The sequence below is a fragment of the Fistularia commersonii genome, chromosome 25 (assembly GCF_037954325.1).
Source record: "Fistularia commersonii isolate RoL2024-O1a breed Wild chromosome 25, RoL_Fcom_v1.0, whole genome shotgun sequence".
NCBI classification, from domain to species: domain Eukaryota; kingdom Metazoa; phylum Chordata; class Actinopteri; order Syngnathiformes; family Fistulariidae; genus Fistularia; species Fistularia commersonii.
This window is the reverse complement of record NC_141308.1, coordinates 10,415,169-10,442,523: the sequence shown is the minus strand read 5'-3', so window position 1 is coordinate 10,442,523 and position 27,355 is coordinate 10,415,169. Positions and strand designations below refer to the sequence as shown.

Here is a 27,355-nt window from a genome sequence, read left to right as displayed (position 1 = left end):
ATGCAGCCATCAAAAACAATTGAAAGGAGGAGAACAGTGGAATCAGCGGCAGGAAGGCAGCGGTGATGCTCAAATGGTTGTAAATGGAGGGTCTCTAATGACAAGGTGTGCTTGTTATCGTTACGTTCGGAGAAAAATCAAGAGGAGTTCGCGTGCGACGCTCGGAAAAGCGCGAAACGTAAAATCGAGGCGACACCGTACGTACGCATTCCAGTAAGCTCTCAATTCATATGCAGGATTTAATTCAATGTTATCTTGTTTATGGCCGTATTTTGTACAGATTGTTGTTGCAGAACGTCTCCCTGACTGCTACTAATAATATTTCTCTGGTGTACATTACATTTAATTGAAGTGCAGCAGCTGTCAGAATAATTACATGCTGATGTTTGCGACTTGGCAGGGACGGATTACACTCAGCCACAAGCTCTGGAGAGGAGAGTTTCTTTTTCTTTTTTTTTTTTAATCGTCCGGCAAGCCGACAATTTTTCAGCCAAATGCCAACAGAAAAACTGGCTCAGCGACAGACAGACAGAGAGAGAGAGAGAGAGAGATGGGTTCTGTTTGCTATTAGCTACATAATAGGGGACACTATGGAAAAACGTGGTAATGACAGGGCTTGTTTAGAAATGGAAAAATATTTGAAATATGACAAAAATTTCAGAGATAAAAATGAAAGGCGTTGGCGAGTCTTTTTATGTATCGTATACAATTATGTCCTTGGTCTCATCAATAGACTCAGTCAGTTCTTTGCTCCTCCAAGCACATGTCTGGGCAGTCTGTCTTCCACCGATGGAAACTTCACTAAACTGCGGTTACCTCGGGGTCTGAATAATCGATTCCAAGTTCAAATCCATCCGGCCAAATGACCACAACTTCTCCTTCCCTTTGTTGGCGGCGAGCAAATCCACCCTGCTGGAATCCACTGCACTTCTGCTTCTTGTATCTGCTTGAGGTCTGCCTTCAGCTCCCCGAACGCCGCGGCGATGTCTCCGTTAACGATCACCTTGTCAAACAGGTGACCGTGCTGACCCTCCATGGTTTCGGCCAAGGAAATCATGTCTTTAAAATCCTCCTCCTGCAAAATAAAATCACACACGAGGAGATTTTATTCAACGGCGGGACGAGGATAGCCGGATTTGCCGCTCATCTCCGTGACTCCGTTAGTTCGAGCTTCCATTATCGCATCTGGTTTAAGGTTTAGATTGACCAAACAACCAAGTGTATTATTCCGGGTATAAGTTAGAATTTGAGGTATATAACTGGATTATTTTCGTGTTCGGCCAGTGGATCGATGGACAGAAAAAAATAATCCAACTCGCCAAAAATGATTAAAATAAAAGGCCCGCTGGTTCGGCTGGAAAATCCATCATAACAGACCATTATCCAGATCTCACGAGTTGAACCGTTCAGGAGGTGGCGATGCTGCGAGTGCGCTGCGATACTGAGCAGGCGTGATAAAATTGGATAAGACGATCTATCGAATCCACGATGGCAAAAAAAAAGTTTTAGATGAAACCGTCCGGCGGTATTCAAAGTGTCAAAGATAACCTTGACTTTTAACATCGCCGGCTGTAAAAAGCGGCGCATATATTATTGCCGCAGTTTAACGAAAACTCAAACATCCAGTTACCAAAGTAGGACACCGAGAAGGAACATTGTAATGACTGCTTTTGATTTTATTTCCTTCGGTACATTTTGTTAATAACATATAACATGCTTTTACTTGAGTACATTTTAAATGCATGCCCTCTATTTGAGTTGGAGCGTTTCCACGGTGTGACGGTACAACTTTTACAGTGAGTGAAGCTTCTGAATACCCCTTTTACAGCTGACAATTTCAACGTTAATATGACAAAACGCCGTAGATGGAACAGTCCGACCACAAATCGACAAAACATCCTGTGAGGAGCTGTTTAAGAAAACCCCTGCACATTCCACAACGTCACAGGATGTGGAACAGATCCAGGGGACCATTCAGCTATACTGACCAAGGCGTAGCACATCATTACATGCTGTGAGTAAAGACATCTTTTTGAGCCAGCTGCATCGCCAGTTGCGAGCGTGACTCCCCCGTAAGATACGCCTGAACCGTCAAGGGGGGGGGGCAACTTGATGACGGACAGCCTCCGTCCGCAGGCGCTGCAACACAGGTGTGTGACCCTGTGGGTTTAACAAGGGCAGCTCGAACGGCGAGGGCGGAGGAGAGGACAGGCGGATGCTGTAAAAGTGACCTGAAAGCCTCTCCCCCCCCCCCCCCCCCCCCCACCGGCCCCCTCCAGATAAAACATATGTTTTGCCAAACCCGCACTCAAACACAAAGATTTACCTACCGGGTATCTTAAAGTCAGCGTTTCTAAAACCCACCGCACTTTATACTCGAATGTTTGATTTCGATTCACGATAAACTGAACCCTCGCCTGAACTTTTTAAAGGATAAACTTACTAGTAAAGAGATAGTTTTTGTTAAAAGTGTGTTTCTCTCCACTGCGCCAAAATTTTCTCCTTGAGTTTCTCCTGTGGCGAAACTAGAATAAATGTCTCGCTGGTCCCGTAGTTCCTTGCTTTCTTCTACTTTTGTAAGACTCCCATCGAAGTTAGTCCGGTGGAGGAAACAGATGAGACTAAACAAAGGCCTGCAAACCCGGTAATCCAAACTAACTACCTAAAAAAACAAACCATAAAAACCCCCAAATCTGCAGTCTTTTACATCTGCCTGTCAAGGCGTTGTTTTGAATTTGATGAGTTAAATGTCTCTAAATATTCCTAAGGGCCCCTAGAAAATTCAAAACCCTCTTCTTGGCAAAACATGTACGACGTAACTCCTCCGCTTCAGGACAAACAGGGTTAAAACGTCTATTATCTATGAAACAAAAGGCCTCCCGCTGAGCGGCTTGTAACTCCCACGTCTCTTAAATGCCCCTCAAATGCAATCCGCCGCGTCAGACGTGTGCCATGGGAGGTGTCGTTTGGGTCGGGTGTGTTTTTGTGACCTTATGTTACATGACACGGAGCACGCGTGTGACTTCACCCTTCTCTTGAGCCGGAGCGCTCCGCCGTTGGCACTTTGGGCGTCACTTACCGAGAAACTCCGGACTGGGTCGGCGTCCTCTTGACTGCTGATGAATTTTGCTTTTCGCCTGGTGAGGCGCAGCTCCTCGATATGCGGGGGCTTCACAAACACCACGTACGGTTTAAATTCAAACGAGTAGACGTGCTTTATATTCTGGAGAGGGAGAAAATAAGAGGGTTAGGTGCAGTCGGCGAGAGCTATTTAAAGTTTCAAGTGTGGTCGAAGTGACAAAAGGAATATACAATGAGGCCGTAGAAAGCCTTATTCCACCCACAATACCGCCGAGTGGTTTCACTCTATTGTGCACTTTCCCAGTAACGCCGGTCATCCAATAGGAGGCGCTGTTGCAGCCACGCTGATATTTGTCGCTGGCTTCCCATCCTGCAATCATCTGTGCGGAATGCCTGGCAATGTGAGCCGAACCCTGCGGTGGTTGTTTTTCCTCTGAGCCGCACAGCCATCCAAATCTTCATTTTTGGAATTGTATGGATCGTCTGCGACCAGGTGTGCCGCTTTACGCGGCGCTGCAAAGCATTTCGTGCCCCCCCCCCCGTCCCAGGTCCCGCACGGCGAGATGATATCTCGATGTGGAAACGCATCGCGACCGGCTCCGGTTTCCGAAAGCCGATCGCTTGGGGACGAAATCTTTACAAAACTCTGGCTTCTGTCCAGCGGCTGCACAGAATGCGGGGAAGGCTGTCATCTCGGGGCTGTAGTTGACGTCAATCAGCTGCGCCCATGTGGGTCAATAGCAGGTTAATCTGTCAATGTCCCCGCCGCCCGCGATACACCCAGCTGGGAAAATTGTCACCGCAAGGGCACAAATTATACGGATTAAGGTAGAATATGGGGGAAACAACCACAGTGTAGTAGAAATTACTTATAAAAGGCTAAGGTTGGTGGATGGAGAAAGTTTTTTTTTTTTGCCAGTTTTGCAGTTTCACACGGTAAAGACTTGCAAGATCGTACACGTGAGGGTCACAACCAAGCAGATGTTAAAGGACGTATCGTGCAAAACCGAGCTTCGATACTAATAAATGAGGCACGCGTTTGTGTCGTCCCCCCGACAATAAGTAGCGTTTTTGTTCCACAGAGGAGGGTTGCTCGGTAACCTTTACCATCGATAATAAAGGGGGATTGCTGCAAACTGAAAGCACCACGCTCTTCCGCCACGTGCTGGTGAAGGATGGCTATAAGGAATAATTACAGCTCTACCACGTCTTCACCAAAATGTGCACGCTTGTAGTTTGGTCAATGCTTTTATCATCTACTAAATTACCTCATGCTTTTGTGTGCCTACATTCTTCTCCACTCTGTTATGCTTAAAATCACAACCGCACCATAATAATGTGAATATGTAAATCACGTTGCTCTCAAACAAACTATAAGATGACGAGCGCTTTTCAAACTCTGTCTGAAGAGACTGATCGAATTTCTGCCAGTGATTTTCAAACAATGAGATTGTTAATCTGTTGTTGTAATGGGTTATACTACTTACAGATTACCTATAGATTACTTATAGTTACCTTGCATTTTTTTCAAACATAAAAAAAGAGTTTGGATCTTAACAACGAGGCAAAAAAGAAGATTTTGAAAGAGATAGCAGATAATATTTGTTGTCTTGGTTTAGAACGGAAAAAAAGGACTATGAAAGTTTTTATACTGATTTAGAAGAAGGAAAAATGCATCTGCTGCATTTTAAAACAAAATAGTCAAATCAGAGGTCTTGAAAGTCTGGAATGGCGGGCCTCCCATTTGACAAATCTGAGAGTAACGCAAGCCATCACCTCCTCTAGTTTCCTTGCTTAGTTTTGTAAAGTTCCTGGATGCCTTGAAGGATCATGATTATGTTAATTGATCCCAGAGACAGTCAACAACCGGGCCAAGATAGCCTAATACCACTGTTTGACATAACTTCAGTCTTCCCCAAATACGAAAGAAAAAAAAAAACGGTCTGTCATCAGGCATTTATTAGTGTCTGCAGCTGACAAAGTGAGAATAACATCAATCTTTCGTAAAATTATCTTTAAACTTTTTCAATACAATCACGTATAGGTTTTCCACCGCTTTCCCGTTTTGTAACTTTTTTTCTGATAGTCATTCACTCCTCGTTTCTGCCGCTGCCTTGAAATTTTTGCGAGAGCCCAAATAAACAGGTGTGGCCCCGTTCTGAAAAACTCAAATTACTCGCTCGCCTCTCAATTACAGGTCCAAACCTCTCCCCGCAGAGCTCATTGTTTGCTCCCCTATTAACCAAACAACAAGGCAGAAAGATGTTAACAACATAAAATGTCTTTCCATTTACACCGTGGTGACTTTTTAGCCCCCCCCCCCCCCCCCAAAAAAAAAAACAAAGAACACTCCTTTCCCACGATTGGCTTCTTTCAGAAAGCGTTCCCTCTCAATAAATGTATAATATAGTTATAGAAATCCAAACCGCCATTAGTAGAAAGAGCATTTCACTGAATCTAAAACTTCAGTTTGAAGGATCTCAAGCATTGAGGAAAAAAACAAAACAAAACAATGGTGCTTTTGTCAGCTTTTACTTCTATAAAAGGGTAAATAAAATGCACGTGTATGAAGGTTGAAGGTGTATACAAGTGAATGTGGCAGTTGTTTCTAATTGTGAATTACTCACACAGGGGTTCACGTCCAGGAGACACACCTTGCCCTCAGCCATCACTCGGTGAACAGAATCCAGGCCCGTCCCGTAGTACCGGCCTCTGTACCGCCCGTATTCTATAAACCTGCGAGCGCAAATAGCCGGGGGTAAATCTGCAGGTCACAGCCAGATGGGCTTTAAATTAAAAAAAAAGTCACAGAATCAATACACAGCAATTTTTCCAGTGTGACATTTCGAAACTCCGAAGTCGATCGCCGAAGCCACGTTATTGACAAGGGTAGAATTTCGAGCCGCAATCAAGCTTAATTGGAATCAACCTAGTGCCATTTTGTATTTTACGGAGGCTTCACTTGACTGAAGAACATCTGTTTAACAATGGCGGCGGCGGATAATCTGGAGACAGCACCTGCAGTCCCCGAGCAGACGTTTGGGCGCATTTGGAATTGCGGCGTAAAAAGCGAAAAAAGGATGAACCCCGTAAAAAATCATGTCATTTTGAAGTCGCTCGACACGCTGTCGAAATATTGCATTACAAGACGAAGGCTCTTCGGTCGCTCGAATAGACAAAAGGCGTTGATTTTTCTCAGAAGCGCGCCGCGACGCTCCGAATTGCGAACGCATGACAAAAGGCGAGGCCGTCTGTCGTCAAGTCCTGAACGACAGCGGAGAAAGTGGCCCTGATTGGCGGTGCCTGGGCATCCACAGCCACCGGATCACCTGCCAGCACATTTCGGATGAGTGAGAGTTGATATAGAACAGACAGTGTAAGTCTCTCACACACACACACACAGGCTCTTTACATCTGAATATACTACATGCCGCACGATAAACAGCTCTATGAATGGCTTATTATTTGCAGATAAAGAGGAATCGGGAGAGGAAAAGGTTTTTTTTGGGGGGCAGTGACGCAAGTAATGTCATATAATACTTATATGACATGTGATATGTTTCTTACCTTCAAGAAACAGGTAAAAACTTTTCTCTTTCAGGACTTTTTACTGCGCTGATGCTTGAGCTGCCCCAGATCAGGTTAGGCACCAAGTTAGGCTATGCAGTGTGTGGGTGTGTGTGTACGTTTGTGAACGTCTTTGTCAAAAAAAAACAAAACAAAAAAAAAAAAACCTCGCTAACCCAAGCTTACTGTTCTGTATATTTCCTGCGCATCTTGTATTTGCAAGTGTTATTCGCAGTCCTTCTGTCCTCTATTGTAAGTTGCTTTGGATAAAAGCGCCTGCCAAATGCAATGTAATGTAATGTAATATATAAGTATAGATTCACGTCGATGTCCAATAGTTGGCCGAAGTGATACCCTGACCTTGTGGGGAAACGATACTTGCTAAACTGGCTGAAATGCACCTGTGATTGAGAATGCCCTCCTCGAACATATGAGTCGTTACAAAGTGATAATCCACCCCTTCTGACTCGTGCCCTCTCCTCGGGCGCGTGGTGTCTGAAAGAGAGCAGGGTGACACGGGACTTAAAAAAAAAAACAAAAAAAACAAAGCGAAACGAGGACTCCTTTAACGCGCGGGAGGCGAAAGGTCGGAAGACGCCGCGTCTTACACGGCACGGCGACGCCGAAGCGACCGGGGTCGGAGATCAGCAGCCTCCTCTTCAGTTCACTGACACCGACACCGCTGGGCCCTGAGGAGAGGACAAAGATCAGAACAATGCCATGTGTATGAAGGTATTCATTCTCAATATCACTGTGTACTAATGGTTTCCTGAAGACAAGTCCAACATCAAATAGGCTTAGTGATCTGGTGACACATCTGTCTTTATCATCAGAGGAGAAGAAGGGGGAGCGAGAGAGTCAGACAGACTGAGCTCTGATTTCAGTCTGAAAATGATCCCCCAACCAACCTCACTCTATTTCTCTGTCTGTGTCTTCCTATTGAAGGATTAATGCTCCCATACCCTCTGGAAAATCCATAGCATCACATCTAATTGTAACATCTGCAAAGTCACACAGTATCAATGTCATTATAGTGTAGGATGCACAGGATGAGACGCGCACATACACACACATGCGCCGGAGCATCTGGGATTTTCTTCTAATACGGGTTTCTTCGGTCCCAGATTGCATCAGACTCTAATGGAGCGCTGTCTGAAAGTAGGATTCCTGACATACCTGCCTTTTCCATCACAGTGTTGCATGAGCCTAATACATTACAAAATATCAAGTTTATAGAGTCTCCACTCTTACACTGCTAATCTCTTTCGCAGAGGGGCTGGAGGGAAGCATCATCAGGCACCGTGGATACTGTCCTCTGACGTTTTTCCGACGGTTACAAGATCAGTAGGGCTTAAAGTGGCCAGCGGTCGCCTCTACCAACTTTCCCGGGGCATAATGGTGTATTGTTTCCTTCGAAGTGCGTATGCGACGCAAACAAAAGCGGATACGTTTCCGTGCTGGTCAGACATTATCCAGCTGGTCCTGTTTTAGCTATCCAGGTTCGATTCTTTTTCTGACTATAACTCCCGTTGCCAAAAAGCTGTATATTCTTAATGATGACCTCTGGTCAATGACGAGCCTTCACAGCAGACAGTAAAATGTAATCCAGAGTCCGGGTAAAAGCTCCAACCCAATTAAAGAGGTCTAAATCTAAATCCAAGCTGCCTTAACTGTTCCAGCTTGACGATGGAGCACTTGGCTGACATTACCAGGGATTTTATTCTCAATCCACTCGTTCCTTCTCTCCGTTCATTTATCATTTATCCGATCGCTGGCTGGTTCTGTTTTTACCCTCTTTTGTTTCAGCGCATCCCTCTCCGCGTCCCTTCCTCGTTCGGTCCGCTTCTCCTCTTCCTCCATCTTGGGGGAAATGCGGAGCAGAAGGGGATTCTCTAGCGTATTTCCCTTGGTTTACACATGACCTACAGTTGTATGACATTAAAAAGACCCTCAGCAGGGCTCAACGTGAAATTCCCCCGGAGAGATACGGCTCAAAAATACATAGAGCAGACCTGCAGGATTGGCAGGGAAGCGAATCTGGGGTGGGCCATTAGGTAACTTAAGAGAACAAAATATATTCTGACTAGGAGGTTTCTTTTGACATTGTTTATGTGGTCTGATGGGAAAGGATCAGTCTTACAATGGAAGGCGGGAACATAAATCTTCATCGATGCCTCTCTTTTCCTTTTGATCAACGACGGCTTCGGCAACACCGTTTCGAGAACGTGACGGATCGCGGCGTTTTGTGTTTTTTAGTATGGACAAAAAAAGTGCTGACGTGTGATACAAAACAGAACGTAATCCATCACATCTTACTGTATTGAATGTATCCCTGCTTTATATATATATATATATATATATATATATATATACATACATGAGCGTATGTATATACATATATATATATAGCACAGTTACATAAATGCAGTGTAAACAATATATTTCAGCAGTCTCTCATCGACCATATTCACAGCTTGCAAATCTATTTTGTCAACTTTTGGCATTGTGCTTAAAAAAACCCTTTCGGCTCCAGAGGAAAACAAATTGTGCACACATGCTTAGATGATACATACCAACCAGGACAACCAGTCTGTTTCTGTCTTTGGGATCTTTGCAGTAGGGAATAACCTCTATGTATGTAGGTGGACGAATTGAGCCATGTAATCCTGAGCTCCACCTCCTGGACCGAGCCGCCTCTCTGGCCCAGCTGCTCTTTCTGCCCAGTCGGAAACTCCTTCTTAAACCAGCTGAGATGAGAGAGAAAGGCCTTAGGCAGTGTGAGCTCATCACCGTGTGTGTGTGTGTGTGTGTGTGTGTGTGTGTGGCAGTCTATTGCAAAGTGAGAAAAAAAAACAAAAAAAACGGGTAGGAGAATATCCTGTTGTGACAGCTCCTTTAGTCAGGCATTTTTTAAGAAATTCAAAATTGCAAACACGCAAGCCAAGCCCCGCATTTTTATACAATTACTCTTTCGAGCAGCTCTGTTCTGGTGCACGAGAGTAATATCTCACTCGCAGCTTGCAAATTCTCCAACATGTTTCTCGGCTCGATGCTGTCTTTTTTAATTTAGCTAAAACCGCCTCATGTTGTGTCTGGAAACGAGGAAGGTGGGGAAAACAGAAAAGTTACACGGATAAAACCCGGTCAGTTTGTCATTTTCGGGACACTTTTCTCAACACATATACGCTGATCATGATAAATATCTATTAATGCAACCTCATTCATAATGTGGGCTGAGATTTTAGCTCTATGATTATGTGAGTCATACTGTGCAACCTTGATCTAATAATCCTGGGTACAACCAGGTTGATGAGTGCACATGATAAACATGATGATGTACATGATTTAATTACAGTAAATCACTCAAATCAATTTATCTATTGTCTTTCTGTTTCACATGGGACGGTGAAAAAAAAAAAAAAAAAAACGCAGCTGAGAAACTTCTTGTTATGTATTGCATTTATGTCTTTGGGAGAAAAAAAATCCACAGATGATGAGAAGGATATAAATTATCAGTGAAATAAATCAGTTAGATGCGAACCAATTGTTGGAATTTAGTGATTTTAAATGCCATTTTTGTCAACAGCCATAGATAGTAAGAAGTAGAAATACTGTGAAAGGATAATTTGGACATTGTTGACATTGAAAGGCTATTTTTGCTCGCAGGACAGGAACAAAAAAAAAAGTTAAACCTCTCTCCCGATGCCACAGAGGACCCTCAGGACAGCTACATGTTTTGGAGCCACGGCCAATGATAACGCTACGTTTAGCCAACTTTTTTGTCCGAGACGGCCCAAAACGGCAGTCTAAACAGCGCCGTAGGCTCGCACGTTCAGAACGTCTCCCCAAAAAACAAAGAGGACCCGTACGGGATACAGTACGATTCATTAAATAGCGTTCTAGACTTAATAAATTGACGCGTGTAATTAGCGGGTGCCATTTTCATAATGCCGAAACGTGGATACGATGCAGCAACGGGCAGTAGAGATGGGAAGGCCGGATAACAATTTAAGAAACCACTGTCACCCTAAATCTTGTGTCAAGTATCACCTCGATTAGACACTTGGAACCACACAAACCAGAGTCAAGAGATGACATGTCGGGGGGATCAAGCACCCCCAGAATAGTCTGGTAAAGGTGGTTTATAGGTCGTCTGACAGCCAGCATCTGCCCCTGTGACTGTGGTTTGGCCCGGCTTTGTGGACCCACTTTCTTTCATGATGTTAACTGCTGCTAATGGATGATGCCAGGGTTTCTTTGACGTAAACTATAATTTCACTTTGTAGGCACATCTGTCCATTTCCTCTCCCCTTCAGTCTGGGCAACGTGACAGTGTGGGCATAGATTTGAAGCCAGACTTAAATATCTAACCAAGTTATCCCATTTTTTAAGATTGAAATAAGGTTTAGGCTAAAGACGTCTTGTAATTGTCAATCTCGAGTAATCCTGGCAATGGAATTGTCATTTGTTAAGGAAATGTTTTTAACCGTAAAACCTTCTTGGAAAAGCTACACACTATTTTTTTTTTTTCTTTTCGCTTTGCTTGACAGTATGACGTAAGAATGACAGTGAAGATAAGAGCCGTAAAAGAGAAAAGCCATGACATGAAACACAAGTCATGACCCAGGCATGAGCATGTCAAGATGAGATAATACAACCCTCTACTGACTGCGCTGCCTTTTCAGCGCTGTCTAGTTAGAGATCCACAGCCACTGAGAACTTATATATATATATATCTATATCGGATATACATAGTAGTTTGACATCTGTAAAGATATTTACTTTCTAGACAAAAAACTTTGCAAATCTACATTCGTCGAGATACGCAGTAAAACTGCGGCCTGTTTCTGCAATGATTTGTTCAGGACCGACCATCTCAATGGTCCTACCATGTCTAGGGTGCAAAAACGAAACTGTAAAAATGACAAATGACAACAAAACCCGACAACTGCCAAAAATAAACTGGGACTAAAAGCTTATGCACTTGTGTGTCAGGGTGATTGATGGCAGGCAGTGAGCGGGGAAACGATTGCATGCGAAGAGAAGTGGTACGAAAGTGTTGCAGAAAGGTCGGACGTTCAATGGCCCCGTCCAGCGGGGAAACTGCGGCCGAGCGGAGGGAAGCGACGGGGCAGATCTTCCCCACCGCCATCGACAAACAGAACAGAAATGCCCTTGAGCAAGGAACCAAACCCCGAACCTCAGTCCAGTGCCCAACATACACAAGTGTGTGTCCCCATGAGGAAGGGCACTCATTTATACGGGTCTTTGTGTGTGTGCCTGCGAACATGCCGTGGTAAATGTGCAAATACGCTACTCGGTCAGGTTTAGGTAACAAAACTTCTTTGTTAGGTTTTGGCAACGCGACTCCTCGGTTATGTTTAGGCATTATAATTACTCGGTTAGGTTTCGGCATCATAATTACTTTCTGAGGTTTAGGAAAACATCATGATTTGGCCTAAAATAGTATGAATTGATTCTATGGTACAACTTTTTGGCAAAGCGGTACAGCTTGTCAGAACATTGCTGCTACAGTCGGAAACACCAACGAATGTCTGAGGTCTAAAAATGACGTTCATTGTTTTTCTATCCACATCCACCGGGGAGTCTGCAGATTCCCCGTTTTCAACAAAAAAATCACATTAACACATAGTTGGGGGTTTTGAGGGGAGCTGATGCTTGCTGGAGTTTCGAAGGCCCGTGACAAATTGCTGGAGTTTATCTTGACCCACAAAATGTGCACTAAACTTCCTTTAATTATGTGTGCACGGTGGTCGCTCACTGCTAATCCACCTGCTTTATCCTAAAGTTCTCGAATATAACGTAGCGTCATATTCATTTGATATTTCGTCTGATCAATTGAAGATACGCCATAGGTGAATAGTTCTGTACTCCACCTTGGCGCCTCTTCGAACCTTGTTCCCGGGTGTCAAAATATTTGCTAATTACAGGTGTTGGGTTTGAAAATTCATCAATGAAAATTGGTAAAAAGGTTAAGTATAGAGCCAAAACATGCTCTGATGTTAGCTTAGGCTAACGTAAGCGGGGGGGAAATTGTTGCCTGGCCCTTGGCCGGGAAAATGTTATGTTTGCTGATGTCAGAGATAAATATTGTAAATTAAGGGGAGGGTTTAACATATAAGGTTTCCTCAAAATGTTAGTGAAGGTTTGAGTTGAGCAAAACCATCTCCTGGCTGTAGCTTCATATTGAACAAATAGATATTTGAGAAGTATCTAGCCCAAATGATACATTTTCCTTTAAAGGTCTTTATTAATGCAGATGTCTCTTACAAGTAATTTAACGAGACATCCGTAATTACCTTGTACAGATGCAAGGGCCTTCTCAGTGCACGCCCTGCTTTGAACATGCTGTACCGCTCGCATACACATATGAGAGCTTGCACAAGCAAATCATTTCCAATCCATGAAATCAAGACAAATGGGATAAATGGGAAGGCGAAAACCGCATTTGCTGTTGCAGTCCGTTCCCTTAAACCTCTAAACCACAAAACTACTTCATCATATGAACTGGTCCCTGGTCCTTTTTTTTTTTTTTTTTTTTTTTTTTTTTTTTTGGGGATTTTGTTTTTTTTTTTTTTTTTTTTTTTTTTTACTGGCTGATGTTGTGAGCTGTCATGTCCAATTGCCCTGAGTTGCATTGTCTTGTTTCATACTGGTTCGCTTTCCAGTACGAGAGCGGGATTTGGCCCGAACGAGTCAAACATCTCACCGATGTGGATTCCAGTTATAGCTCCATAGTCTACTTCCTCCACGACTGGAAAACAGGAAGAAAGACAAGGCCACGTGAGGAAAACATGAACACAAACGAAAGAGGTGGAGGGCTGAGGGAGGCGGGGGGGCGCATCTGCTGCTATGAAATTACATATCTAGAGTATCAGCTCATATTCTAGCCCAAATATCCCAATATTTTTGCTTTGGAAATTCTAATAATAGTCTCATTCAGGACTGATATCTCCAATTTTGAGACATTAATAACTACCTTACTCTTGCAAAGCGGTTGTTTCATGGGTACATATAACAGAACACTCTCAATTTTGGAAAAGTGGAGCGTGGAGCATTACGTGACTATTATCTTTGGATGGCGCAACTCTTTAAATCTTTAAAAACCTCAAACCAAAACCTAAATGTGTATGATATTCTGGCAATTATGCTGAAGGTAAAGCTTCTTTTTCAAGAAAACTCAAACTGACAGTACCTTCAGCCTCATCTGCAGTGCATGTGGAGAAAACAAACTGTGATGAGAACAACAGAAGGTCAACAGGGACAGAATCTGCCCCAACATTGACCTTGACTCTGACCCTTCGACCTTAACCCTCACCTCTGAGCTTGGCAGTAAAGAAACTTGAATTTGTTTAACGGAAAGTGTTAAAAATACTTATACTGTCGTCAGGTGGAGGACTTTTATTGGGAAAGATCACCTTTTGGCGGATCACCTTTTGGCTTGACTTGCCGTGGCCTGAACAGGGGTTCGGGGCGCTGCAGCGCAACTCTCCTATAAGACGTTACATAAAAAAAAATATATAAAAAAAAAAAAAAGCACTACATTCATTAAAATGGCACATGAATGATATAAAAATTTGAAGAGAAAAATCATCACCTCTCGTGGAGCTGCTGCGAAGGGATGAGTCCCGCCCTGGCGTCGCAGTTGCCGAGGCGACAGGCCTGCCACCAAGTTTCATCTTCCATGTTGACTATCTGGATGATGTCGCCCCTCTTAAAGGCTACCGCCGCTTCCTGACAGGGGACGGTGGGGTCCTCGCTGGGATCGTAGTCAAATAGAGTCCGCACAAACAGCTGGAGATGGAAATCATCGCTTTTTTTTTTTTTCCCGTCTTAAACCAGAAAATAGCAGTGACAGCGTCACACTCCTCCGTTCGCTATTCGGGATAATTTTCTTGCTTCGGGTTCTCTGCTGATGCAACTTCGTGAACTCCTTCCGTAGCCCGGCAACTGACAGAAAACATATTTGTCTGATAACTGTCACATGCGTCGGTGTAATTTTTCAAAAATGACTATAATCACAGAAAGTAATTTGTCCTAATCCATTGCAAATGCTCTCCTCTCTAACAGTTTCCATAAATGGTATAAACTTAATTGTATGTGTTGATGGGGAGCTGGAGAAAGAGGATTTGTGGAACTATGAGGTTTCACTGTTGATGTTATGCATGGTGCAGAACAGATGCGATTTATGGATAAATAAATGTCGCTGGCAGCAAAGCTGTAAAGCAATGACGGGGATGTTAGAGGGGACTCTGATTGCGGGGCGATGGTTTTGTTTTTGTTTTTGTTTTTGTGTTAACATCCCAAATCTACTGCGTGCGTTCCATATTTTTAAGCGCACATAAACAACATTTTTAACAGGTTAGTCGATCTCACTCTGGACTCTTCTACCGAGGAGCATTCATTAAATGCGTTTAATGTTACAGGTCCAATCATTTATTTATTACTGTTCTATTTTTGTTGTTTTGCATGTAAGTGTGATAAGTTTCATGTTGTTGTCTGTGCCTTTTAGTCACTTCTTCATACATTCCTTTAACCGTGTGTGATGACTGAACAAAAACATTACTACCGTTGCTACTTCTTGACACTGACGATGACGTAGTTATAACACTGTGGCAAACACAACCAAACAGAAAATAAATCACCGACGGGCTCGTTCTCAAACTCATGTGGCCAATTTTTTTTCCCCCCCAAACAGCAGGCCAGCTCGAATGATCAAGTACGCGCAAATATGCGGGGGTTCATCCACTGTACCTTCATCCCCGATGACACTTCTAGCTTGGATAGGGCAGGAACGATCGTGAATTTGATTTCACCCTGGGCACAAGCCTGCAAAATAGTAGTGACGTGAAAGCAGATTCGACATTTGGAAATGTGTTTTCTTTTTTTTTTTTTTTTTTTTATCTGTAGGGGGGATCGGTCCCTCACGTATGGCCGTACGCTGGAGCTTAAGCCTAGGTTAGCCTAGCTTAGCATAGAGACTAAAAACAGCTGGCCTGGCTTTGCATGAATGTTGTCCAGAGAAGAAAAAAAAGAAAAGAGAAGAAAAGAAAAACCCACTAACCACAAAATAACCGGCTCCAACAGCACAAAAAGTAAAGTCGTGAGTCAACATGTAATATCTTAAATGCTAAAGTGAGAATTGCAGCATGATCATTTGCATTCTCACAAGTTAGAAGAGAATACTGTTCATTTCTGGCACAGCAAAGCCTTGGCTTTAGCAGCATAATCCCCCGAGCCAGAGGCACATTTTTCTTACAACAAACCCAAAGAAAATACCAAAAACAACAATAAATTACTAACAAGTGTAGGGTCTATATCCAAAGCAAGGTATATATTTTCCCTGTCTTTTATTGTCCAAAGTAAAATAAAAAAATAAATCCAGTTAATGAGACATTCCTCACGTATGACCATATTTCTGACGCAAACACTCGAATGTTTAGATGTGCATTTGTTTAACGTGGTACAGATGCAAAGATTTATGTCATTTGGGTGAAATCGAGTATTAATTCGTGGGTTTTAATGTGTAAACGACACATTTGTCACAAAACACGTGGCGATAAGTGCACTGTACCGCGTTCCCTTAGCCTCTTTTCAAGGCTCAATCTCATCTTTCTCCAGCCGGTACAAAACTCTGTTACTCGTCCTTTGACAAGGATTAAGAGGCAAGATCACATCACACCTGTTTTAGCTACTTTACAGTTTCTCTTTCTCCGGGGATTGACTTTAAGACTGACCACCTGGGATGCTCTTCATGGCCTCTGACTATATTTTAGAATTTTTAATCCCCTATGAACATTTATGTAGCTGGAGATCCTTGGACCGAGGTCCGCTCTCAGTTCCAGGATCCAGGCTGAAAACTACTACTACTCCCACAGCCTCGGGGCTCTGGAATGACCTGTGCGAGGAAATATTCCTTTCTAAATAAAGTTATTTCTATTTAGACTCGTACAAGAAGCGGCGCTTTGCACCTGCGTGTCCTCATTGGTGCTACAGTACCAAAGTTCATCCTCTCGAATTACTTTAAACAGAAATCAAGGACGTCACCTTGCAATACGTTCAATAAACAGGCGTGGAGGAAGAGAGGCACCGGGGCAAATTATGTGACTGGAAGCAGACTAACCAGGAGAGGAAGGATTTCCTTTGGCTGCTTGTGCTCCACTGAGACTCCATTCACTTCTTTCAGCTCATCTCCTTCGTGGATCAGGCCTTTGCAGGGCAGCGCAAATAAATATCACGTGCCCCTCGTGTTAACATGTCGTGCATCATCGTGACGTGAGGTAAAACAAAAGCGTAGACTCAACACGACTGGAATAACAGAGAGCTTACCGCTCTTGTCGGCAGCACCTCCTCTCATGACCCTCGCCACCACGATGGCCCCGGTGGATTTCTCCCTCTTAATTGTCGCCCCCTTGATGACGACGGCGGCGGGTCGGGTCGACGGACAAACAGACGAAGCAGACGCACAGAGGCGAAGGGGTCAAGTCGTGAAAAGTGAAAATAACATGCTGATTCCATTACGACCCAGACAAGCTTCTTATTTCGAGTCGCTTCGTTCCAATGGAGGTTATTTGTATCAAGATGGGACCATTTAGCCGGCTGCCTTCATGTAACACACAAAGCGCTGGAAAAGGTTATCCAAATCAGTATTATTTTCAGCAGATGGTATTGATGTGGAGCAAATTGCAATGGAAAGAGCATCTTATGTAGCCGACTACAATCAGCCCGTGCTCGGGTGTAACCCTGTTGTCTGGAAAACGGGAACACGCTGGATCGATCAAAGAGACCATGTCAGAAAAAGGTCAGTCCCCTTCCAATCTACTTTTGGGATCAATACAAACGTATGTTCTCTATTATTGGTCCTAACCGCATTCCCTTTGGAAGCTCAACCACCGATGTACGCTGCAAAAAACATCCAATGTTAAGTACATTATACTCATATTTGTCCTCAAAATCATATTTTTCTTGACTCTCAGTTGGTTGTGATTATTGTTGCTGCCATGTTGGGAGGAGGAGGGGGGGGGGGTTGAAATAACTTTGTCTTTCTCTGAGCGGGATATTTCAAAAATCTGTCAACGCGTTTCAGAAACGGTAAAGCCATAGGATAAAAAAACAAAAAAACAAAAGCGTTTTGATGTGGATCCAGGGATTTCTTCAAGCTATTTAGTCAGTGAGGGCATTAAAAAAAAAAAAAAAAAAAAAAAAACAACATTTTTGCCAAAGAACAACTGGACGCCGTGATGGAAAAAGTTCGGTCGCATGGATCCCGTGGCTGTCCGTCACCATATGTATTTTAAAGATATTGATCCAAACGCAGATCAAAAAATTTCTGAACTGTCTTTCTATTAAAACAACAACTTTAGAGGATTCTGTAGCCTTGGCGGGGCTGTGTCCTCCTTGAAGATTCATTTGTTTCCAGCCTAGTTCCACTTGATCCAGGAAATTTCCAGAAACAAGTGACAATAGCTTGGAACATGTTTTAATAAGACATTCCGGTAGTACCAAGAAAATTAGCTATGATTAGAGACCAGCCTTGAACGTTGATTTTTTTTTACATCAGAAACAGCAGAGAAATGATCTCATTTCATCTCAATTTTAATGCTTGCGACTTACTTTAGAAGACTCCAAAAGATTGACTTTTTTTTTATATATTTTTTTTTTTTTTTTTTTTTTTTTGGAGCGCACTGACAAGCACACGTGTAAATATGCGCACACATGCACGGACAACGATGCTGAAACTATGCTGTGAGTCACAGCAGATATATGGCAACAAATATGTGGAAGGACTGAGTGTAAATTCCTCTTTGAGGAAAGCAAGACATCCCAGTCTGTTGAAGGAAACTTTTTCTTGTGTTTCCTCTGGATCCTTTTGTTCGGCTGCATACACGGCTTTGGCTGTCTCGACTTTTGTCTACATTTGACACTCACCGGAGAGAAACTTTTGACCCTTTTTGGACATGTTTATTGCAATGAAATGCCTGTATATGTCAAACATTGTTGTTGACGAAAAACTTTGAAAAATTCACACACTTTCAAGCACCCAGTTACATGGTTTTTGTAACATAGGCGTTTGTTTTATGTTCATTACAAGCGTATGTGGACCAAATCAGAAACAGGCCGAGATGTTCGGATTTTGTGCCGGAGCCAATGCGAAGCTTCTAAATAGGTCGCTAAATGCTAACGTGACTCGTCGTCTGTCCCTGTTTTAGTCTTTACCAAACAAACCCTGAACATTGACTGGCTGAATATATGTAGGGTAGAAACTGCAAACTTACCTCCTCATTTATCTCAATGCAAGAAATTCAAGTTTTTCCGGAATAAAAAAAAATAAAAAAAATAAAAAAAATTCCCAAAGCAATTCCCCAAAGCAAAAAAAACAATTTGATCTTTGAAATATCAAGACGCCTTTTACAGACCAGAGGCTCTTTGGTTTTGACCAAGCTGACAATCTTGACCGAATCTTCGTCTTCCTCCAGGGCGCCGTCGGGTATCGGGGGCAGAGTGGGCTCGAAGTCACCCTGAGCCACGACATCGTGGACAAACAAGAGGCTCTGTAAGGAAAAACGAAACACGGTGAGCACACCGGTCTGAATTCGGGCGTTCGACTTCGGCTGTTTCGGACCCCGCCAATAAACATGACACTGCGGCCAGTGTCCTTCATTATGTATGGAAAACGGCTGTTCCAGCGGCGTTTTCCCGACGAAAAAAAGGAAATTGATGTCTTGGCTGTGAAGCCTCTGGTGAATTCGGCCATGCCAATGCACGTTAAAGATGGAGGTGTGCTTGATGTTTCGCACCGTTATTTGAGGCCGAGGACGGGGATGTGTGACATAGAAACAGCAGGTGCAGCGCAGCACAGTGGACTAATTGAAGATGACTCTCTGGTGAATGAGAGAAAATGACTTCAGTAGGTTTGGCTGAAACGCCGGACACCCCCTGCAGCAAACTAGGCCAAACCCAGCGCTTTGTCTCCGGTTGCAAACCTTTACCGATGCCAAAAGTTTAAATCTGATTTTGTTCGGAGCATGCTGCCAACCTGTGGGCCACCTAAAAGAGTGCACGTGCATGCACACACACACACACACACACACACACACACGCACAGACGTCATGAGCATAGTGCTTCTGTCTGCACCCGCTGTTACGGCTCAAAAATCACACATACCTTAAACTTCTTTTCCAGCGCGAGACTCTTGATTGATCTGGGACTCAGAATTAACACCCAAGGCGGTCATTCAAGTTCATTTTTTGTTAACATTGGCAGTGTGAAAAAATCCCCATTTTAGTTTGTAGGAAAACAATATAAAGTGCAGTATTATTGCGGGGTTTTTCTTTTTCTCTTTTTTTTTTTTTGAATAAAAAGATGGAGAAATACCTCTTCATCAACTTAATTTTCAACAATAAGCCAATCCGTCTGTCATTTAGTGGACTTGTTATTCCAAGGTCTATCAACAGTTGCTCTGCTTCGACGTTGCCAATCCCGGAGAAATGCGTCCCCGGCCGCTTCCAGAGACAAGTTTTCACAACACAAACAGTCATTTACAGAATATTATACATATAGTGTCTCTCATAAGTATGTGCGAGCTCTGGCATTTGTGCCAAGCACAAACAGGTCATTAAGACTGTGAAAACAAACCTGTTAGTTCTCAGTTGGCCTCAGCTCGCCATTAAGAAAAACCGCAAATTCTGTGGAATATTTGTCTTTGAGTGTGTGTCTGACCGTGCGTCGTGTGGGCCTCTACACCGGCGAACACTAATAAACACAACTTGGGAGTAGATTAGTTTCGCTGCCAGTGTGGTTAATAGTTGTCAGCACTTCTCGGGAGAATGATGGGGTAGGATCCATTTTTAAAAAAATTTACAATTGGATTAATTTGTCACTTTGTGTGAGCCCCATAAGAGGCGACTGTCGGAAACAAAATGCTATAAGCCCTTTGATGCGTGTGGAAGCGCCTGCGTTCAGTCAACTGAACGAGATCTGAGCGGCACGTGGAATGGAAAGTAGGCTCTCAAATGACAGTTTTCGTGTCAGCCATGTTAAGGAAACATAAATGGCTTTCCTTTATTGTTAACTGACATCGGGGCAATGGAATCGGGGGAAGCAACACAGAATCTTTTGATTGGATTACATTCTTCCTTCATAAATAATCCATTAGAATGTCAATTACAAAGAAAGATTTACGCCGCGTTCAATTGTAGTCGGAAAAAAAAAAAAAGAAAAAATCAAATCAAACGGCACCTCGGCTCTGAATCTCTTGCCCGAAACTTTAGTTTCTCATCCTTCAATTATCCTTGTAATTTGACATACTGTCACTGCGGCAGCCCCGTGTTGTTTTAAGCGGTAAAAAAGTCTAACAAGATTGTACGACTTTAGCACATATTTGGAAACATTTTCTTATTTTCATCTTGGCTTGATGTTGGACAAATAAACATAGCTACATAAAAGTCAGCTTATGATGTTATAAGCTGTTTACTACCGACAATCTGTTTTTCTTTTTTTTTTCCCCATACGACACTTTCCCATTTCACCTCCTCTTATTATTAATAAAAGCAAGAATTATTAACATCTCTTTTTAAACACATTCATTCATTTTCTCTCCTTCACTTTAAGTCAGTGCTTCCGTCTCACAGCAAGAAGATCCCTGTTTATATTCTGACCGGAGGCCTTCCTGCTCGAAGTTTGCGTGTTCTCCCCGTGTCTGCGTGGGTTTCTTACGAGTTCTCCAGTTCCCTCCAAACAGTCCAAAACATGCAGTGGGTTAATCGCAGACCCTGAATTTTCCCAGATGTGTGAATGAGAGAAAGACTGGTTGTATGTCTCCATATGACGTGTGAATGAGAGGATGAATGGTCGTATGACTCCATATGTGGTCCTGTGTTTGGATTGACTGGCAGCTGGTCCATATACTGTATATATACATATATATACACTGCTCAAAAAATAAAGGGAACACTTAAAAAACACATCCTAGATCTAAATGAATGAAATATTCTTATGAAATACTTTGCTCTTTACACAGTTGAATGTGCTGACAACAAAATCACACAAAAATGATCAATGGAAGTCAATTGTATCGACCCATGGAGGTCTGGATAAGAATCACACTCAAAATTAAAGTGTAAAAACAAACTCCGGGCTGATCCAACTTTGATGTAATGTCCTTAAAACAAGTCAAAATGAATCTGTGTTGCTTCCTGAGTGGACACTATGATTTCACACAAGTGTGATTGCCTTGGAGTTACATTGTGTTGTTCAAGTGTTCCCTTTATTTTTTTGAGCAGTATATATATGTGTGTGTGTGTGTGCGTGTGTGTGTGTGTGTGTGTATAAGTATGTGCATATTCATATATACATATATATATGTCAAATAAATGAATGAGATAACTGTTACAACCAAAAACGGTATGCTTGGATTTGCATAACCACGGGCAACCGGGCAAAAATCCAGCCGTCAGCACCTTGAATGTTCCCCGTTAGATTGTTTGCTAGTTTGACAACAGCGCTAGCTTGGCTTGTGTAAAAAAACAAAAAAAAAAAAACAAAAACAAAATGGTTCTTATTATAGCTGAGGATTTAACAGTACATAAAATTTTTTGGTCACGGTTCGGTTTGTTTCAGTACAGCAGAGGCAAGAAACACAAACCTTTGAACTGCCTCTCGAAGCAGTTCAGTGCCCATTTGGAAGGGCAAAGTGTTACGTAGCATACTTAAAACAAACACAAACATGTGGTTTGTGTCGTTCAGCTCCATAGCGCTCCATTCAGACTTTAGTCATGCTAAGCTAAATCCTTGGACACCGTCATTTTGAAAGACATCAGAGTCTTCTTGTCTAATTTTCAGTGAGGAACTAAAATAAACCATTTCTGTTGGAGTTTTCTTTGGTAGAATCCGTGTGATTCGATAGCGCCGAAATCTTGGCCGGGGACGCATTAGGCCCGACATGAGTGAAACTATCAGAAAACATCTTTGAAGAAGCAAAAAGGGTAAAAAAAAAAAAAAAAAAAAAAAGAAAGAACTCTTCACCTTCAAGTGGGGTTTGGAAAAGAGAGCAACCAGTTCTTTGACCTCCTCCCTCCAGCCGTGGTCTATTAGGTCCTCAACCAACTGGGAAAAGGGGATAGGAGGAGAGACAAAGGAATATACATTAACTGCGTGCCCCTGGTTAAGTGAGGTTCGCTCTTGTCTAGACTAATCTATTACGAACCACCGTTAGGACAGAAACAAACAGAGGGACCAAAAGAATCAAGTGAAATTCAATCCGATTCGAACCGCACGGTGACACATCATCAGTCCTGTCATTATTTCTTATGGCCTGTAATTTCGTACGGCCCTGTTCACCTCATTGGGACTTTGTCTTTTCTCCGCTTGAGTTATTTATCTCTGTTCCTGTTTCGAGTCTGTGTCTTTAGTCACCGATGGAAAAAAAAAAAAGAAAAAAAAAAAAAAAAAGCCCCTGAATACTCAAGGCTACACGACAGCTGTGGCGACAGACACTACAGAGCAGCCTTGACCGTCAAGCGGCAAGTGGAGGGGCGGCGAGTGACTGTGTGCAGTCGCCGTCTTGTCAAGCATATTACTGTAATGACTTCTACTGCTTCAAGATGTCGAGGCACACTCCAGAGACACAAAGCATGAAGGTCATTAGTTTCCACTGTGAGCAAACAGAAGCCTCTCTGAGGGGAAACAGACTCATGGTTTGGCCCTTCCAGTAGGTCCTGATGATTTAAGCCAGGCGGAGAGTGGCTGTCAAAGCGAATCTGAAGCAAAGGGAGTGAGAAGCGGAGTGTACAGGGGAGGATGGGGTAGACGGTCAGTATGGAAACATGGCAGGCATTGTTGTACGTCCCGCTAAGCGAGGAGATAAAGGGAAGGTACTTCGTCGGGAAGAATACGAGGAGACAGGGCCAAAAACGGAAAAGGATGGTTTCAAGATGGAGGGCGAGGGCAAATTTGAGGGGAAAAAAAAACCAAAAAAAAACAACAAAAAGACAGTCGGTGTTATGGAATTTGCAGAGAAAAATAATTAAATGGCTCGTAAAGGCGGGGAATGAACTCTCGAAAAAAAGTACATGGAACTGAGCTGGGGAGAAGATATAACTTTAATTAAAAAGGTAATGACGAGAACAAAGGGGATTAATATACGAAACACGATCCCCTTCGGAAAGGGCGTAGGGACTGGTTGTGCCATTTTGGCTAATGTTCGTACTGGGATTTCTCACTGTCACTTTGTCTTAAAACTGAAATTAATTGTATTCGTTAACCCTGAAACATTAAACTATACACAAAATGATTTTAGCAGCCCGCCTCTCCGCACTGTCCTCGGTGACCTAACTCCTGGCGTGCAGAAATAAAACGATATCTGCTTTCTAACACAGCTTTACAAGTGATAATATCGGAGGTGACAGAGTTTTGAGATGACACAAAAAAAAGGAAAAACGCTCCAATCGTTTGTCTTAGTGACAGGAAAGTCATCCGTACAAGAGAAGAAGCTTTTTGAATAATGAAAAATCAGCCCTGTTCCCTCTGCTGTCAACATGTCATCCTTAGCGGTGTGTCTATCTGCAAAAGATGTTTGGAAAGAGTCACTTACATCCCAGGCCAGACGCACCGCATGCTCTTGGACCGGGACGGGGCTTCGCCTCTCGAAACGCTTCAGTCGCTCGTGGATCTGTGAAGTCAGGAAAGTTCCACAATAAAGGATCTTGCTGAAATGAAAGGTACTCGCTGCAAATTCCACCGTTATCACTCGTCCAAATACGGCCTCTACCGCCAGTGATAACATTATTAATGACGATAAAAGCAAGAAATACATGACCCTGCTTATTATTAGAGTATGGAATAAAATAAAACACTGAGAGATTGCTTCTGTCGAAGAGGGTCGTTAAATTATTCTAAACAAACAGTAACACTTATCTTTCGATTGTTTTTTTTAGAATTTAACTACTCTGACAGTAGTTTACCGAATTGAACTGGAACCATATTACTATTTTACGCCCTAATTGTTTACATCCTCACATGGATCATTATCTGTATGTTTTTTTTTTTTAATCTTTTTCTTTTTTTTAACATTTCTTTCCATGTGTAATTTTGTATCTCTGCTAATTGTTTACATCCTCACATGGGTCATTATCTGTATGGTTTTTTTTTTTTACATCTTTTTCTTTTTTTAACATTTCTTTCCATGTGTAATTTTGTGTCTCTGGTAAAATGCCTTTTAGAGTTTTCAAGTTTTTCCAGATTCTAGATTACAATACGCCGGATTGTTAATTTTTTTCTTTTCTTTTGCATGGGAGGGGAATGAAGAACTGCGTTTGAAATGACAAAGAAATTAGCGAAAGATTTCAAAAAGAAATACATTACCTTGAAATCTACAATACACAGCATGAAACAGAATTTTGCAGCAGATGACAGAAAATAAAAATATTCCCGGATATTTGGGATCAATAAAAATGTATATTATCACAATATTATTTTAATGTTATATTTTGCATGTTTAAAATTTCTCTAAAAGCCCGTTAAGTGGACTTGGATAATTGCATTTACAAGAGACACTCAGTCCATGTATGTGTGTTTTCTATCCGATGCAGGAAATTCCACACTAAAATAGGTATAATTATAAAAAAAAAAAAAAAAAGAATATTCAGTTATTCATATTTTGATCGACTGAACCCCATTAGACCAATAAAAGGCCAATAACTAAGAATACGACCATTCACCTCCTAAATTCTGCTTATTGAGAACATGAATTACGATGCAATATGCTTTGCTCAGTATGGGAGTACAAGATACTAGTAACACATTAAGGATCATTCCTTCTAAGTATTACATGGTAAATATAATCTATTCTTGTTCATCACAGCGCAAACCTGCAAGTACTTTTCAAGTTGAAATATTATTCTCGGTAACATAAACAACATTACCCCAACATGAAGGACGGTCTTGTTCACAACTTAACCCACAAAGGCTCCCCTTTCTAGAGTTTCCTTCCTCCTTCTTTCTAGAGTTTCATTCTATTTCCACAAAGATCATAAATCATGTAGGATGAATTTCCTTTTTTCTGGTAATAAAAAGGTTATTTAGAGAAACCCCTTTGTGATTAGGCTTTGAGATCTAAAATATGACCATCTAAAAATGATTTCACAAGAAAAGACTGGATCATGAATAGTTTAGAGTTACAATGCCATCTGTATGCATGCTAGTGCGCAAATAGCTAATTGCAATCATATGTTCACGAATATAGATGTGAAATATAATTACGATTTAAAATCACTGCCTGTCATCCGTAGCACCGTTTCAATCTCTGAACACTTTTACACAAAACCGCGAGCACAGCTTCTGCTGATTACTCCCAGGAACTGATACTAGTACTGCAGCACTTTCCCCAAACATGGTTTTAGTCCGAGAGAAAAGCTCCTATTAAGTTATCTAACTCGGATTTAACTGCAACCTCTTCAAAAAGGAAGTTGAATAGTAGTCGCTGGAATGTAAAAAGAGAGAAGACAAGAGCGAAGACTGTGAGACAAAAATGTGCTTCACTTTAAAAAGTAGGTGAAGCTTTTTCTCCATCAACATGCTGTGGAGGAAGCGGTAGTCTTCCTCTCTGTCTGCGTGACACTCAGTCCCAGACATCACTGATGATAGCAGCCTGTGTGCACCTAGACGCAGCGGGAGGAGGATTAGGAGGAGCAGGGTCACACACACACACACACACACACACACACACACACACACACACACACACACGTTAATGTGCAGTACCTCTGCATCTGTTCATTTACAGCACAATGGAGGTTGAGAAGCAGAAAAGAAAAACAGTCAGAGGTTAAACTAAGGCCGGGTTTAAGAACACGGGGTTGAAAATTTTGAAATGACGGGCTTTTTCAAACATCATTCATGTGTGCATTTTATTCAGTAGGACAAAAAAATGATAAGAAAAGAGAAGGGAAAAAACACCAAATTGACCATTTTGTTTTGGATTTGCCTCGCCGATTGTGATTGTCTCAGCGTCTCTTTCAGTCTGATAAATTGTTACACACACAAAATATGCTTTATTTGAACTATTGCTTACATTAATCAATGAAGCTGATGACAAGAGTTAGACAGCAAGACAAATGGATATTAATTGAGACGGAGGACACATATCACATAGTTTTAAGCGGTGCCTCTTCTGAGATATTACTGCCCCCTAATGCTGCTGTGCGATATTTCAACATGTTAAATACACTTTTACACTTCCATAAATCAGTATAACTCACCAAGTCGCTGTGAAGTCTTACATTCTACACTTTTGTCTTCCTTATATTCCAGTCAATCTTGTTTTATATGTTTGAGTCACTGATCTAAAGCGATAAACCAAACAAAAAGCATTGCTCTTACCTTTTGTGATACTATTTCAACATGGGACGTGGTTTTATTATAACCTATTTCGATAAGAGATACTACTTTGACGATAGAATTTACAGAAAAGTAAACTAACTGGCCCACTATAAAATATGAATGATTCAAAACAAACTTAACCTGCTGCATCTTATGTTTGTTGGGGGGAGGAGAGGGCAAGACCATGAAAGCATATTTTGTGCGTCACAGATAAACTATGACCTGGATGACCGAGAACCACATACACACAGCTAGAACATGCAAACACACACTTACCAGGGACTGTCTGTGTGATCGGGGCCTCCTCTA

General features: G+C 42.3%; 1 protein-coding gene across 1 annotated transcript; it reads right to left on the bottom strand.

Annotated features, from left to right (window-relative positions):
- Nucleotides 1-243: 243 nt before the first annotated feature.
- On the bottom strand, nt 244-27,339 carry LOC147219229 (MAGUK p55 subfamily member 7-like). Its single transcript, XM_086173186.1, has 17 exons — nt 27,323-27,339; nt 26,207-26,325; nt 24,261-24,338; nt 22,694-22,774; nt 19,086-19,220; nt 16,999-17,080; nt 16,793-16,878; nt 15,424-15,498; nt 14,267-14,463; nt 14,110-14,161; nt 13,379-13,439; nt 9,222-9,395; nt 7,257-7,337; nt 7,050-7,143; nt 5,709-5,817; nt 3,080-3,223; nt 244-1,075 (listed from the first exon to the last, which is right to left on the bottom strand). The coding sequence occupies exons 2-17, from the start codon at nt 26,297-26,299 to the stop codon at nt 845-847; spliced, it is 1,773 nt and encodes a 590-aa protein (XP_086029312.1). The 5' UTR covers nt 26,300-26,325; nt 27,323-27,339; the 3' UTR covers nt 244-844.
- Nucleotides 27,340-27,355: the final 16 nt, after the last annotated feature.